Below are 17,919 nucleotides of genomic sequence, written 5' to 3'. Positions count from 1 at the left end.
GTGTGAAAAGCAGTACAGAAACTGCATATATACTGCTGCAGTGTTATGTAAAAAGTGGATCAGAGATTGCATATTATATAATGTTGCAGTATAATACATCCAAGATTCTGATGCACAGTGTTTACATTTCTTTTTATTTCTGGTTAAGTGTTGGTCTACAATGACCCAAATGGTAGTCAAGGAGCTGGTTCTTGGCTGAACTCAAGCATGATGGAAATCATAGAAAAAGTAAAACATGGATCTCAAGGTCATTCAAAGATCTCAAGGTCATTCAATGCCCTCTTTATTCCATCATCCTTATGGCCATCAATAGACACACTGTTTATATTTCTTGCCCATACATTGATATCATGAATACACTATACTTAATATATATATATATATATATATATATATATATATATATATATATATATATATATATGTAATAATAAGTCCAATGTAATTTACGATTTACATCACACATTCTTCTATGTACTTGTCCAAGCTACAATAAAATCCTTGTATTAGGACAAGTCCCAATCAATACAACATTTTTCCAACACAACGTAAACAAGTACAATAAAAATCCATAAACTACACTGCATTATTATAATAATCCTATAAAAATAAAGAAATGAGTCTATCGAAACAAATAAATCTCTTATATTAATTATCTTTCAAGGCATGCAAATCTTTAAAAAGGTTATTTACCATAATAACAAACCTTGCTAAAATGAGTATGATATAACAAATATAATGTTCCAATCAATGTATTTATGCATAGGTTTATGTAATGAACAATCTATTACAAAGATCGCCTTTTTGTGCAGAAAATATCCTTTACATGTGAAATCATCTATTACAACTAGATTAAACTTTTACATATATCAATATCAAAATACACACTCACACACACATATATACATATTCTACGTGTTGGTGTTTTTTATTTTATAATATATATATATAATGCTATATTAAAAACTTCTCATATTAAATCAAGACAACTATATATGAACAAAATGCAACATGATACCAAATTAAAGTGTGATTCTCTATCAATACTAGTTCTGAATAGGAATGCCCAAAAAGATATAAAAATATTTAAATGAATATCCAACAAAATTGCTGACAAGTGCTATTTCCATTTAAACTTCACATAAATTTTAAAAAAATAAGGATTTGAAAATGATGTCTTTAATTTCACACTCATTTTGCATTGGCCTTCCTTGCGTATACACTGCTTGCCTTCACAAGGGTGGCATCTTTTTGTGAAGTACTATTACGTGCTTTAGAGGTGAAATATAATATCTAATCCTTAAAAATTGAACAATTTAGAGGACAGACTTTCGTTCTTTTTGAACTTGCTTCCTAGTCAATTTACTCCTTTATGTCGATAAAAGTTAAATTGTCTGCAAAATTTCACACAAAATTTGAAGTTAACTAGCAAATCTCTCTTAGACATTTATCCTTAATTTGGTATTGCATGCTATCAGTTGTACTGGTCATGATTGATAAACAGATTAACAATTTTGCTATCGAGACAGTTTTTTGTCTAATTTCTGAGTAGTTCAAATAAATCAGCTCGTTTATAGTCAGTCTGCTTATTTCTAAAAGACTGACTGAATCTGTAACTCTTTGGGAGCAAAAATATTTGGCAATGGTATCAGATTCATGACTGGGAAAATGATTAAGTGAACAGTCTGAAACGCTCTAGATTTGAATTCAATGAAACTCCATTAATATGGACATTTATTTTTGTGGTTAAAATAAGCAATGACCCATCTGCCCAAAGGCAGTAAGTTTAGATTCGGGCCAGTTAATGTTACAGATAGTGAGTTTGACACACCTGTTCATTTTTCTGCTTTCTTCAATTATCAATATAACATGGCTGACTAGTTGCCTGTAGTTTTCTTTCTGTCAGATATTGAGCAACATTCATGCATGGTTTGTGCATCCATTTGCAAAGAGCATTGTAGCTTTTTGAAAGATGATACCACTGGTTCTATGATAGTATCAGGCAAATGGGGTCTGAGAACAAATGTCATTTAAATTTGGTAGCCCCTGTTATAAGTAACTACTCTATGCTACATCATGATTTTGGCAAATACCATGCTTTTTATACAAATTTACTCTGACTTTCAAACCAGCACTTACCAAATATCTAAAATGAGGTGGGAAAAGTCCAAGGGAACTAAAGCTAGCACTGAGTATAGCTGCCTTTTATGTGAATTTTGTATGGTTTGATTTATGACAAGTTTGCTAATCTAAATGTAATAAAACATGTTATTGCTATTTATCTAGGCCTATACAATATAATAAAACATGATGAGGACAGTTGTCTAGGTCTGTAATTGTAATCAAGCATGGAAAGGCTATTTGTCCAAGTCTCTCAGTGTAATCAAGCATGGAAAGGCTATTTGTCCAAGTCTGCAAGTATAATTAAGCATGGAAAGGCTATTTGTCCAAGTCTGTAAGTGTAATCAAGCATGGAAAGGCTATATGTCCAAGTCTGCAAGTGTAATCAAGCATGGAAAGGCTATTTGTCCAAGTCTGCAAGTATAATCAAGCATGGAAAGGCTATTTGTCCAAGTCAGTAAGTGTAATCAAACATGGAAAGGCTATATGTCCAAGTCTGTAAGTGTAATCAAGCATGGAAAGGCTATTTGTCCAAGTCTGTAAGTATAATCAAGCATGGAAAGGCCATTTGTCCAAGTCTGCAAGTGTAATCAAGCATGGAAAGGCTATATGTCCAAGTCTGTAAGTGTAATCAAGCATGGAAAGGCTATTTGTCCAAGTCTGTAAGTGTAATCAAGCATGGAAAGGCTATTTGTCTAGGTCTATTTGACTAGGTTTATAAGTGAAATAAAACATGGTGAGGTTATTTGTGTCAGTTTATAGGTGTATAAATCACATTCTATTAATACATACACTAAAACTGCATGACATAATAAAGAGTCTACATTAATTACACAACCTTGGTATGACCTCACTGTTAACTTTAGCATCTGAAGTTTTGTTTATCTCAAGGAGTTGGACCTCAATGCAATGAATGTCTGACATTGTAACAGCTTTAACAGCAATGAATGCATTCAATTCTCACATTTACACTTGCTGTATTTCTGAGCATATTTTTTTAGGTGATGAAAAATCAGTGATTTTGTGGTCTCAAAGTGAGATCACGAAAATAAATCCCATACAAGTTTACCTCTATAATTATTATAACCTCTCTACATTTGCAATTGTTGAAATACAACCAGCCAAAATAAAATGTTACTGTTTAACAAAATCATAAACTTTTCATATATAAAAAATACCCATATCTATGACTCTTTAATTTTCCTCTTTATACCACTGCCTTGCCCTGGCCAATGCCCTCTCCCACTGGTGGAAAATATGCTTGTACTTTGGCCATGTTGGATTAGGATTAAAGACTTTTTCAGATTTTCGGATCTTCTTCAGTTCCTCCTTATTTTTCCAAACACCTAGAAAATAATGGTAAAAGAAATGAGTGAAAATGGTGCAGTGCAGCCTAATGGTTTACATTCTAAACTATGGGTTTGAAAGCCACCTGAGCCCAACCAGCTGTCAAAATACAAAGGGTACACAATTAAAGGACATACATTTAAATCATTCATTCAGGATGTGAGAAATCTATTTAAAAATTAAGGGCTTTTCACCTTTTGTTTCTCCTATGGATTCTTAAGTGTAGGTGTTAGCATTATATTTGATGTCTTAAATATATATTGGAAGACATAACAATTTGGTGAACTTCATGATACTGGAATTAATGAGTGAGCACTTCATAAGATTAACAGATACTGTTATACTCACAAGACAAAACTTTAAAGATGTATTTAACTTGCATGATTTTATATTTTGTTTAACATTCAATGATGTACTAATTGATAACCATAGCTATTCTATATAACAATGAAAATATCAGAACAATTGGCATAAAACCATTCCCACACCTGAAACATTACTGAATGTCAATGTATCTGCATGTCTGCCTCTTACACCTACCTGTTGCCAATCCCGCTAAAAAAGCCACTCCCAGACTTGTCATGTCTCCAGTTTGCTTGGCTCTATCCACCGACTGGTTTGTTATGTCTGCCATCAACTGCACCACAAACTCATTATTTGTCACTCCTCCATCAACTCTAACAACAAATAAAAAAGATTACGAAGTTTTAATTATGTAATACTTGCTTTTCTGGAACCCTTAGTTCTTAATCCAAGCTGAATATTTCCTTGACCAATTAGTACTGGAGGGCCAGAATTGTGAAGAACATGATCCCAGTAGGACTTTCTTAGTCACCACCAATATATGAAAGACCTTCCTTTTTTAACTTGGATCAAGAGTACAGGACATCAGAGTTGCATCGGAGGAGGGAATCTTAATACACTAAACTGAAACTACATCTTAATAGCTGTCATAAATTACCTACTACTACTGTATTACTGAATTTACTTGTTAAGAGGGAGGCTGAAAGTCTCAACAAATCTGCTAAAGAAAACAACTACACTTAGTATACCCTTATGGCAGAAGCGCACACTACTGTAGGATGGTCAATGACTGGGACATATGCTGTGTCATCGCTCTAGGACCAACGGAAAATGCCTTCGCCCTGATGTGCCAAAGATCAAAGGTAAAGGTAGTGGTGGACCACCAGAAGGTATTTCTCATAACATTGTCCAAAGAGGAGTGATTCAAATATGGTGATGATGTTGAAATAGCCCTAGCTACATGGATTTTAATTCTCATGAAAGAAAGGTCCCTCTCAGTGAGGGACTGGTAGGCTCTCCTGATACTGAGGACAATCCACCTGGAAATGGTGACTGCTGAAATATCAGAGGGACCCTTAGGAAGTTGGGAGAAACAAGTATGACCATTCCTTCTTCATACAGAGAAAGCCAAATAAAACCTTAAAGCCCTAACTGGGCAAAAGAGCCTAATATCTTTGAATTCCCATGTAGAGATATGACTGAGACTGGGGATCTCAATAGGAAGTGGAACTACTGAAGATAGCTGATTCTTAAACAGAAATATAAAAAACTTCTTTCCTCTGACAAGGCATGTAGCTTGCTCCTTCTCCTCAATGATGCAAAGAGCATGAAAACTGTCTGATGGGTACGGTTTTCAAAGGAAGTTTCACTCAAAGGTTGATATGGGAATTTTGATGATGCTCCTAAAAATAGGAAGATTCCATTAACACATCAGGAACTGAGATACCAGTATCTGAAGCTCAAAATATCTGATGAGGTCATAAAGACGAGTGCCCACATAAATGGTAGAACGAGTAGATAACTCGAGAATGTAATAAAGGGTTGCTCTATAATGGATACAGAACATTTTCTTTACATTGAAAAGGAAGAGAAGAAAATATGTAACTATGTTTAAAGGGGCACAGCTAGGATCTATGCATTTCTTATTGCAGCAATTGCAGAAGATTCATCAGTTTACATCATAAATCCTGAAAACAGATTGCCTACTAGCCTGGATGATGCATTTGGCAACCATTCTCGACAACCGATCCTTGTTGATTGATTGCCTGGCATGAGCCAAGTGTGTAGGGGAAAAGTCAGGGGACTATAGTGGGGTGTCCCTACTGTGATAATCTCCTGGGTTTGTCTACCAAACTGTAGATTAGGTCACTGAACCATGAATGTTGGGGCCACAGGGGTGCTACCTGGCTTGAATCAAACAGCAGAGATCCTAATTTGGTGGAGATTCTGTGCAATTATTTTGAAAGGTGGGAAGGCATATGTGTATATCCGATATTAAACTCAAAGCATCCACCACCCAGGCCCTCTGATCTGGTACTGCTGATACAGTAACAGGGAAGATGTTGTTCAGTCCTATAACAAACAAGTCCACCCAGGGTCTTCCCCACAACTGGAAAAGTGATTCTGCTACCAACACATGGTGAAACCATTTAATGAGGACCGCCTCTGGAAAGACTCTTCCAGGCTATTCTTCTTACCCAGAATATGTCATATATGGGGAGGGTTCTCTGATAAGGCTGCCCTTCAGAGAAGGTTCCAGACTTCCATGCAATGAGAAGGATCATATTTACCTCATTAACGCCTGAGGTATGCTACTACTGATGTGTTGTTTGAGTGGGATTTTAGAGTGTGAATTAGAACTCCAGTCAGAAACTTGTTGCACTTTTGCCACCATTGCTAAAGGTGGTGAAAGAGCTGCAAGTTTCCCAGAAGCATGAAACTGGAGATGACACAAGTTAATTCTCCTAAGTCTGCAGAGGAGAGATGTAAAGGCAAGCTGATGAGGTCTTGGCAAGAATAGCCAATAAGAGGGGTAGGCCTTAGTTGATCGTATCTGCAGGAACATGAAGTATCCATAGGCTGGTGAGAAAATTCATCCCAAGATATACAAAGTCCTGAGAAAAGAAGAGATCAGATGTCACTAGGTTTGGGATAAGACCAATTTGCATCAATAATGAGCTTCAGTGAGACAGGTCCTTAAGGAAAGAATTTCTGAGGATGTTTTGCATCAATCAGTCATCAGAATATTAGTAGATGGGGATCCCTAAAGACCTCAAGCGCACTGCCCCATTACCCTGGCAAAGGCTCCAGGGGTGATGGTGAGGTCAAACAGAAAAGCACAAAATTGAAATACCTCAAGGTCAAGACAAAAGCAGAGATATTTTCTCTGTGGCAGGAAGATAGGGTTGTAAAGGTCAATGATGAACACCCAACCACACGGCCATATTGCATTTCTGACCATGGCAGTAGTCTCCATCTTGAAGTGTGATTCCTGAAGATATTTGTTAAAAAATGCAATGCTTGATGATGAGCGAAAATGTTCCCCTATTTTGACACCAGAAAGATAAAGCAAGAGTCTGAAGTAGAAGGTGAACCTTCTGCTGCTTGGTAAATTTTTGGCTCCAGAAAACTGTAAGCTCTCAGGTCATCACTAAGTGTGAGAGCAACACAAGATCTGGATGAGATGAAGTCCCAGAAAGCCACTAAAAACCAGAAAGAATCTTCTAGTCTTCACTGCAACATGTTTTAGGATATAAGTCTAGGGGAAGAAGGCAGTCAACTTTGTTCACTGTCCTATCAAACCTCCAAACTTCTGCCCTTCCAACACTTAACCCAACAGAAAGGAAGGAGATTGTGACCCCAATATACAAGGAACTGACACCACCAGTTCCTATGAGGACTCAATTGAATCCACAATTACAGTGAAAATGGCACCGTAATCTTGAGCCTACTCAAGGTGAAACAAGACTGCCCTTTCCAGTATCTCTCTCTTCAGAGAATGGTATGTAAAATGTGGTTGCCACCTTCTTGAAACCTCTCATAGGTTTTGATGGAACTAACCCTACTGTACTAGGAAAAATGTTATCCCTTATAGATCATCTAGGATGTGAGAAGCATCCCTCCCTTCTTCTGTTGGACCAGGTTTGAGGTGATGATGGAACATCCATGGTACCTTGGAGTTGGGGAAAAAGAATACTCATCTCCTGGAAAGGGGGCTTCCCACATCCAATAAGGATTAAAACAGGAATGGAGGGAGCTAGTGATGCTGATCTGATCCCCAACCAAGATCAAGGGAACAAAATGCAACTACCTATCTGCATTGGGATGCAATGGTAACAGGTGTATTATTGACCCAATCCCAGTCCCTAGACTGATAATCAAAAGCTGGTGAGAAGTGACTGATGAATGACCAGTGACTGGTGCGTGGTTACTGGTCATACACTGGCCCAGCAACAAAAATATGACAGGCAATCCCATGTCCAATTTATTTGATCAAGACTGCTGGTCTTCCCTCACAGGAAGATGGAATTTGCTTTAATCTGTCACTGGGGTGCCAACTTGAGGGGGCACTACTCATCCCCTGGGAGAGGCCATGGACTGATCCTTCAATAGCAGTGAGACATTATAATTTTCATCAGAGACCCTTAGCCCTCTGGCAATTGCCGTACCATGGAGGTCATATTATATTCATGCCCCACAGGGGCCGTTATCTTTCCCAGCACTTATGAGATCCAAACACCTCAGGAAAATGGCGGGTTTTGTCCAGCAATGACAAGGAGGAAGAGGGGTTGTTATTCCTCCCCCGTATGTGCAGCAACTTTCAACAAAGTCCCACTGGGGCCCCAAGTGGCCAAGTGGTCTAAAGCGCTCACCGTTATGGATCACTGCCATCTCACCCCTGTCTGCATGGGTTCAAGTCTCACATTTGGCCAATGTGGTTATGTGAGAAAGCTTGCCATTAGCTTCTCATGGGTCAGTGGTTCTTTCCAGGGTTTTTCCTGGTTCTTCCTCCACCATTTATACTGGCCGCCATGTATAGCCAATCTTGTGCTGAAAAATGGTGTTAAACCCTACAACAACAACAACAGCAAGAAAAACAATCCCACACTTGTCAAGACCAGAAACAAATTGGGCAACCAATTATGCATGCAAACCCAGTGTATGATAAGTATCTGGGACAAGTGTTCTAGAAGGGCTTTCCATTGTACATGCTGGTTCACACCCTACAAAATAAGAAGCTCCAAAGAAAATTCATACAAGACCAAACAAATATAGAACCAAAATAGGGCAGACAATACCAAGTCCCAGGAAAATGAAGGGGGATAGAATATACTGAAGCACTACTTGATAAGCAGGGTGCAAAAAACCAGTCAAAATTATTTTTAAAATAAACACAGACAACACTCAAAATAAAGAAGGAACCATGAAGATAAGCACTCTATCATTCAAAAAGGTATGTGATATGCCAAAATACATTTAAAGACAAAAACAAAGGTTAATTTAGATAAGCACTATAGCACACATTTACTGTGTACATTGTCCAATGAGGAAGATATTCTGTATGTTATCTGTGATGAAGGAGTCAGACTGGACCATGTTCTTTTCAAGTCTGGCCCTCAGATACTAACTGGAGGATGAAATAAATTAGCTTGGACTTGGAAAAGGAAAGCAATGCAATAGTAGCAGTTATGTATTATTACATTAAAAGATAGGTGTGGGTTTGTAAAACGCATATGGCCCCATTATCATATATGTAAAAACATTATATGAACGTTAATTTGTCTTCTAATACTTAATTGTGATAATACAAAAATTGTTCTTCAAAAAGTATGTCAAAATGGTTTAAAGATGTCAAAAACATTTTTAAATATCAATATAATTCTCTAAAAATCTACTCACTGTTATTTATGTATACAGTAAAACCTGTTATGACAGACTGCACCTTCTGCCAACAAAAAGCAGTCTCTCCAGACAGCTGGTCTCTCATAGCAGATTTGTACAAAAAGACCAGTTTCCAAGGTCCAGTACAGAACACCAATTTTTCAGGTCCAATACACACGAAATTCTCAAAGGACATGCCTTTTCTTCCTGTGAAGTGTGGTATTCCCCACCCCCACATGCCCCCATTTCATATTATGGTCAGCTGTACCCAAACTGCACAATAGCTAAAGGTTAGACTCATAACTCTTTGACATACTTCAAAGAAACCGCCTGTTCTACAGTGAGTGAAAGCACTAGCAATTGATTGACAAATAAACCATGTCCTATTTTGTTATAACAAACAATGCCTAAAAAGGGGGTGAACTTATGCTAACAGTTGAAATGTGGTCTCAAGCTACCATACATGTGATAACTATTTCCCACAGATATGCTCTGCATGGTTCTTCATTCCTTCTTTTAATTTAATGATGGTAATTAATGCTTATAAATACGGTACACTAATGCCAGGTATTGATTCGTGTAAGTTTCATTGGTGGGAATCGATATCCTAGTTTGCTTGTGGAGAAAAGATCTACAGCATTCAGTGATCATTCTTGTGATTTAGGAAGCAATTCGCTACAAGCAAAGCATGTAAAGTATGGTAAATTACATTTCTGAACTCCTAGTTGACGGCAATGTACTTTGTGAAGCTAGTCATAAGGGGGGGGGAGCATTTAATTCCTGAATGCCATGAAATCGACAGTCATATTATACATCAGTTATCTTACATTGCAAAGTACGAACATAGGGTTTTAGTATTAAATGTCATTAACTAAAGTTCCTTTCAAAACTATTATTTGGAAAATAATATACATAATATAGATTTGCTTAATACCTGATTTTTCTATTTAAAAAATGAGAGAGAGAGAGACTAGACGTCAGGAAAGTAGATATTCTACATTTGATAATGCATTTATTTCAGGTGACAACAGTCATATATATGCACTGACAGTTATGCGGGATGCAAAGACCATGGAAGTAGTGCAAAACAGTCATGTAATGATTTATTTTGTAATATTATGGCTGTATTGCTTGTTGTCAATAAAGAAATAACTATCCCATCTTTTTCAATTTTAATTGCTTATTGCATTAATAGACTTGGAAAAATATTCACTACTTGCTCTGGTGATATTTTTTGAAAATTGGCGACAGAATATTGAGGTTGGCAATTTTTTTGTCAACCACTCTTTAAAATCCAGAACCATCCATAGGGATTATCATCAGCTTTCAACTAAGTAGTGTACAGAGCGGACATAACCAGCCACCAACTGAGTACTGTACATCAGGAATATTATCAGCCCTCAACTGAGTAATGTACAGCCAATCGAGTCATGATGAGATATAACAGCAGTGTACAGAGAGGAAAAATTGCCAACCAAGAATTCAGTCATAATGGGGAGTAGTACAGCAGAATACAGAGAGGGTATTATCAGACATTACACCACCATGAAAACTTGTACAGCAGTTTATATAAAGCAATATCAGCTGCCAGGAGAGCCATGATGAGACTACAGCATACAGCAGTGTACAGTAATGACAATGCCAGTTACCAACTAATTCACAGTGAGAACAACTGTACAGAACGGGCATCACCAGCCATCAGTATTGAGTCACAATGAGAACACATATGACAGTGTACAGACTGGACATTGCCAACCATCACATTTGTCAAGATTAGGACTAACACAAACAGTAATATCAGGAGAGGTCAGTAAAAGCTACCAATTGAAATATCATGAGAACTAACACATACAGTTGTGTACAGAAAGTACATTACCAGCTATCTATGGAGTTAAGATAAAAACACATTCAGCAGTTTACAGACAGAACATCGCCAACCATCATTTGAGTCACACTGAGGACTAACACATACAACAGTGTACAGTGAAGACACTGCTAGTCACCAACTGAATCACGGTGAGGACTAGCACATACATCAGTGTACAGAGAGGAAGACACTGCAAGTCATCAACTGAATCACTGTGAGGACAAACAAGACACTGCAAATCACCAAATGAGTCACACTGAGGACTAACACATCAGTGTACAGTGAAGACTCTGCAAGTCACCAAATCAATCACAGTGAGGACTAGCACATACATCAGTGTACAGAGAGGAAGACACTGCAAGTCATCAACTGAATCACTGCAAGGACAAACAAGACACTGCAAATCACCAAATGAGTCACACTGAGGACTAACACATCAGCGTACAGTGAAGACACTGCTAGTCACCAAATCAATCACAGTGAGGACTAGCACACACATCAGTGTACAGAGAGGAAGACATTGCAAGTCATCAACTAAACCACTGCGAGGACAAACACATACATCAGTGCACAGTGAAGGCACAGTTAGTCACTGACTGTATCACAATTCTCATGTTTCATATTTTCAGCTTCAAAGATCATGGATGTAGGAACTTAATGAGAGAACAAGAGCAAAGACTTTCAAGTCTGTGGACATGTAACTTATAAATAAGTACTGCTAAACTAAAATCCGGTAAACTATTAACAAATGTTATTACTTGTGGATATTTTCATAACAGATCATTAACAAATGGCTGCATTGTACTTTTGTCAAAAAATATTATAAATTTGTTTTTTACAATGATTAAAATATCAGCTCCGCTTCTTGTACAGTTGTTTTTCACACTTAGGCTGCATAGACATATCATGTGCTTGACAAGTCAGATATTTTTTTAAAAAATAATTAGTACAAGTAAAATAAGAGACAAAATTTAGTTCCTGATAAAGTTATCCTCAATTTACGTCAGACTTACCTGATATGAGATAGAGGTAGTTTTGTCTCTAGAAGTACTGTCTCATACAGCAGTTTGAATCGGAAGGCAATGGACTCCATCATAGCACGTACAATGTGGGCCTTGGTGGTGGTTGGTTGCATTCCTATAATTAGGCTGGTGGCCTTGTCATCATTTATTGGGGCCTGTAATACAGCAGATCAAATTTTGGAGATAAATACAAATTACAAATACACGAGTTAGAGAACCTAAAAAAGGCCAGTAGACAGTTGAAATGATTTTGCAGCAAACTGTACAATGTCCAATCAAGTGTGGGAATTCATGTTTATAAAGTTGTTGACATGCATTTTGAAATATGACAATGTTATTCAATGCCTACAATTATAAAGTAATTTTGCACCAACTGATTTTTTATAAAACTGTTAACAAGCTTTTTGAAATAAAACAATGAGATTCAATGCCCACATAGACACATCAAGTAAGAACCTTATCTTTAGGTTTCATGTTCAAAATATAATGATGTAAATATCAATTTAGGTATAATTAGCATTATTTCTATTTTTTATATCAAACAGTATTCATAACATCTTAATGGTCAGTTATTTACTTGGTTCCTTGTCTTTCATGGAGTCAAAACATTACAATAATAAGATTAAATCAAAACACTGACTTTAGTATACACACAGTGCCACAATGTTGACTTTATTCTACATATTGTGTTTTAAACCTATGATCATAAACTAAGTAACAGAAGAAAGCAAAAACAAAATGTTTTTGTAAAACTTAACAAATAATTTAATTACCAAAGTTATAAAATGAAAATGTAAGACAAACTTACACTAATATAAACTGAATCCAAAATAAACCTAAAATGTTCTAATTAAGTAAAAAAGAATCAAATGTCTCAAATGAATTTCAGATCCTTGAATATATGTATCACAATGGCATTATCCAGAATTCTCTGAATACTTCACAACAGTCCTAGAATAACATTCAGTCCAATGAGCACTTTGTAATTCCAATGAATAATCCTAACAAGTGTCTCCTCTCAAACTATCTAAACACAACATTGAACACATCTACAGACTGATTTTAAAATATGAAACAAGAATAAGAAATAACAAAGAATCCAAAACAGGAATGAATCAGATTGCTCAGTTCCCTCCTTACATACACCTTCAAGAGTCTATTATGACTATATGTCAAATATACCCAACATGACATCTTATTATGTAATCTACTATTTTAAAACACCTATTCAGGTGACCTAACCCTTAATTCTTCTTAGAACCCACCTGACAAACCTGTCCAATGGGAAACAAGCCCAAACTCATAAACAGGTCTTGTTACAAATATTATTATGAACGGTCATAAACACCTACATCAACAACTATTTATAGATCCAATGCAATCTGCACTCTTAATCTCTTATACCTATGTACTAAAATTTACTAATGATCATTACAATTTATAGCCATGAATAAAAACTTCACATCATACAGACACAAACATCTATCAGACTTTCAAAAAATATTGATACACATGACAAGTATGCCACAATGTTTTCTTTATTCTACATATTGTGATACGATGTTGACTTTTACATATTGTGACACAATGTTGATTTAGTGTACATATTGTGACACAATGTTGATTTAGTGTACATACTGTGACACAATGTTGATTTAGTGTACATATTGTGACACAATGTTGACTTAGTGTACATACTGTGACACAATGTTGATTTAGTGTACATATTGTGACACAATGTTGATTTTGTGTACATACTGTGACACAATGTTGACTTTTCTGTACATATTGTAAGGGCTGTTCAATTAAAACATCCGTAACTCAAGGAAGGCACTTTTAAAGTGGGGAACTCACCCATAGATACAATTTAGAATTTTCTAAACATTTTAATATGAACTCTGTAAAATCAAACTACCCTGTCATATATTTTTAAATAACTGCCTTCCCAGGGTAATTTATGTTACATACTGTGTTATGCCTGTTATGATCTTAAAATAAGTATTAGAAAAGAGTGTGAAGAATAATCTTTGTAAGTTCAACAAAAAATTTATTTCTCTAGAATACAAAGTGAAAATGTTAAAAAAGAATTTACTGATGCCATTTGTTTTTATACACAATATACAATGTGTTTATCATGTAAAAATGTATGTTAAGTATTTCTTTATACACCGTGGGCCATGTGTTTATCTTATAGGCACTGTAAGCCATGTGTTTACCTTGTATAGATGATGCCATTTGTTTTTATATACAACATACCATGTGTTTATTATGTAAAACTGTATGTGATGTGTCATATGCATCACTTTACACAGTATGCCATGTGCTTCATTACACACTATATATCATGTACTTCATTATACAATGTATGCCATGTGCTTCAATATACACTGAATGCCATGTGATTCATTATACAATGTATGCCATGTGCTTCATTATACAATGGATGTGATGTGCTTTATTATACACTATATAATAATAATAATAATAATAATAATAATGAGGACTTTGTATAGCACCTAATCTTTAGAAGGTCTAAGCGCTTTACAACATTAGACAACACCTATAAGATAAAAAACATATAATGATATGATTACAAAAACAAACACCATGAAATTAGAAAACATTGAAAAAAACATGCTGACAATATTTAAGGTAGGAAACATTATTAGGTCTTTAAGTTTGTTCTTGCAGTCGAAATAAGTGAGTTTTGAGAGCACTCTTGAATGTGATCACTGTGTCTTTGTGTCTAAGTTCGGTGGGCAATTCATTCCACGTTGCTGGGCCCTGGTATGCAAAAGAACGCTGTCCATATGACTTTGTTTTCATAGTCGAAATAATGAGTATACGATTGTCAGACCATGTGCCATGTGCTTCATTATACTTCATTATACACTGTATGCCATGCGCTTCATTATACAACGTATGTCATGTGCTTCATTATACACTGTATGCCATGTGCTTTATTATATACTGTATGCCATGTGCTTCATTATACACTTCAAAATTATAAGTTTCTTTGCTAAACATGCAAAAATAAATATGCTCACGGAAACTTTTGTCATTTTTAGTATATTAAATCTTACTACATTACCAAACATTTACCTGAAGCCCACTAAATGCTGATACAAAACATACTCCATCAAAATACAAACTATATTACTGAACATTTACCTGAAGTCCACTAAATGCTGATATAAAATACACTCCATCACTGTCTGAAATGAAAAATGTAATGATTGGTTTATATTCATGCTATAGTGATGTTAAATTCTTTAAGATTTTATATGTGGAATACTGGTCTACACCAACATAAATTACTACAGAAGTCAAAAGAAATAATTGCATTATAATTGCATCTAAAAATTGCCAGGCTTTTTTTGTATAAACATCTGTATTTCAAAATAATTGTCAGAAATATTATGCATTCAACATGTATCAAATGTAGATGTAGTTCTTAAAACAAATTATGTAACACACACAAGATATTATCTAAGACATATGTTAAAACAAATTATGTAACACACACAAGATATTATCTAAGACATATGTTAAAACAAATTATGTAACACACACAAGAAATTATCTAAGACATATGTTAAAACAAATTATGTAACACACACAAGATATTATCTAAGACATATGTTAAAACAAATTATGTAACACACACAAGATATTATCTAAGACATGTTAAAACAAATTATGTAACACACACAAGATATTATCTAAGACATATGTTAAAATGTTATGTAACACATAACATGTTACATAGCATATATGACATTATTCAATGCATAGTATAACATTATATAATGCATGTCATATTAATTATTATGTAACACATTTTATTCCAGTATGTAAAACATATCATTATGTAACACGTTTTAACATATTTTGTACCAAATATCTTACAACATATTATGTAGCATGTACCTTGGATAAACAGTAACTGCCCAAAAACAATATGCTTTCACAATTTCATTGATATCATTTATCACAACATGGGCCGCTTGTCAAATACTATCTTTGTGTTGACTTTGGTGATGGATAAGAAAATGTTCAATTATGATGAAATCTTAATATGAATACATTAATACTGATCATGAGCTGTTATCACACTGCACAACCAGTTTGACTGAGTTCCTTGGATCTTCTTTTGGGATATCATCTTGTTTTCTCAGTTGTCTAAATTGTCTTCACATTATATTTTTCATTGTGTAAATTGATATCACATTGTATTCTCAGTTGTGTAAATAAATATCACATTGTATTCTGAGTTATATAAACTGATATCACATTGTATTCTCAGTTGTGTAAATCAATATCACATTGTATTCTGAGTTGCATAAATTGATATCACATTGTATTCTCAGTTGTGTAAATCAATATCACATTGTATTCTCAATTGTATAAATTGATATCACACTGGATTCTCAGTTGTGCAAGCTGACATCTATTTACTTATAAAGTTGTGCAACCTAAGATCACATTAATTCTTGGCTGCGTAAACTGACATAAAAATTACATTCTGGACTGTATTACCTGATACTGTATTGTATTATACTGTATAATGTATTATACTGCATTGCGTTATGCGGTTGAGTTAATTGATGTGGCATTGTATTCTTGATTGTGTAAATTGACATGGGAATACCTGTGCAATTTGAAATTGCACTGAATTGCCAGTTGTATAAATCAAAATCACACTGCACTCCCAGTTGTGTAAATTTACACTGCATTACATTCATATTTGTTAAAATCAGCATCACATTTCATCCTCAGTTGTGTAAATTGACACTGCATTGCATCCATAGTTGTGTAAATTGACATCACATTGCAACCGCAATTGTGTAAATTGACACTGTATTGTATTCTTGGCTGCATATATTGACATCACATTATATTTTCCATTGTCTAAATTATTATGACAGTGCATTTGCTGTTGTGTAATTTTATATCATATTGCATTCTCATTTGCATAAAGCTATTTCATAATGTTTTCTAAGTTGTGTAAACTGACATCACATTGCATTCTTAGTTGTGTAAATTGATGCCATCCTGTATTTTTGGTTGTGTAAATTGACATCACATTGCATTCTCAGTTGTGTAAATTGATGCCATCCTGTATTCTTGGTTCTGTAAACTGACATCACATTGCATTCTCAGTTGTGTGAATTGACATCACAATGTATTCTTGGTTGTGTATACTGACATCACATCAGTTTTGCAAACTGATATCAAATTGTATTCTCAGTTGTGAAAACTGATATCACATTGTACTCTCAGTAGTGTAAATTGACAACACATTGTATCCTCAGTTTTATAAAATTGATATAACATTGTATTCTCAGTTGTGTAAATTGATAGCACATTATATTTTATCAGTTGTGTAAAATTGATATCACATTGTATTCTCAGTTGTATAAACTGATATCACATTCTATTATCTCAGTTTTATAAACTGATATCACATCATATCCTCAGTTTTATAAATTGATATCACACTGTATTCTCAGTTGTATAAATTGATATCACACTGTATTCTCAGTTGTGTAGACTGATACTACACTGTATTTTCAGTAGTGTAATAGACTTCATATTGCATTCTCAGTTTTATAAATTGATATCAAATTGTATTTCAGCTGTGTAATTTGAGATCACATTGTATTTCCAGCTGAGATGATATCCTTTAGCAAATCAGACGCAAGTAACTCAAAGACTGCAATATGTTAGTGTCATTCCACTTTTCTAAATTTAGTATGTTTAATATATTTGGGCAAAAAACTTTGAAATTATTGATGGACTAGTAGCAGTTAGATCAAACTTTTACTGAGACCACCTCCATATATAGACCAACTGTGTATCAAGACCACATTCAGT

The 17,919-nt window shown here is 35.0% G+C and overlaps 1 protein-coding gene across 1 annotated transcript in view; it reads right to left on the bottom strand.

The window, feature by feature from the left end:
• Window positions 1-405: 405 nt before the first annotated feature.
• Window positions 406-17,919, bottom strand: part of LOC149799117 (glycerol kinase 5-like) — a 71,650-nt gene continuing 54,136 nt past the window's right edge. The window contains exons 14-17 of the mRNA XM_089958149.1: window positions 15,214-15,257; window positions 12,034-12,197; window positions 4,009-4,145; window positions 406-3,467 (exon numbers count right to left, since the gene is read on the bottom strand). Of these exons, the coding sequence (XP_089814275.1) occupies window positions 3,316-3,467; window positions 4,009-4,145; window positions 12,034-12,197; window positions 15,214-15,257 (497 nt within the window). The 3' untranslated portion in view covers window positions 406-3,315. The remainder of the gene's footprint in view (window positions 3,468-4,008; window positions 4,146-12,033; window positions 12,198-15,213; window positions 15,258-17,919) is intronic.

This window comes from Sinohyriopsis cumingii, chromosome 5 (genome assembly GCF_028554795.1).
Source record: "Sinohyriopsis cumingii isolate HCF-2022 chromosome 5, ASM2855479v2, whole genome shotgun sequence".
Classification (NCBI taxonomy): domain Eukaryota; kingdom Metazoa; phylum Mollusca; class Bivalvia; order Unionida; family Unionidae; genus Sinohyriopsis; species Sinohyriopsis cumingii.
The sequence above is the reverse complement of the archived record's forward strand: the minus strand, read 5'-3'. Positions and strand labels throughout refer to the sequence as shown.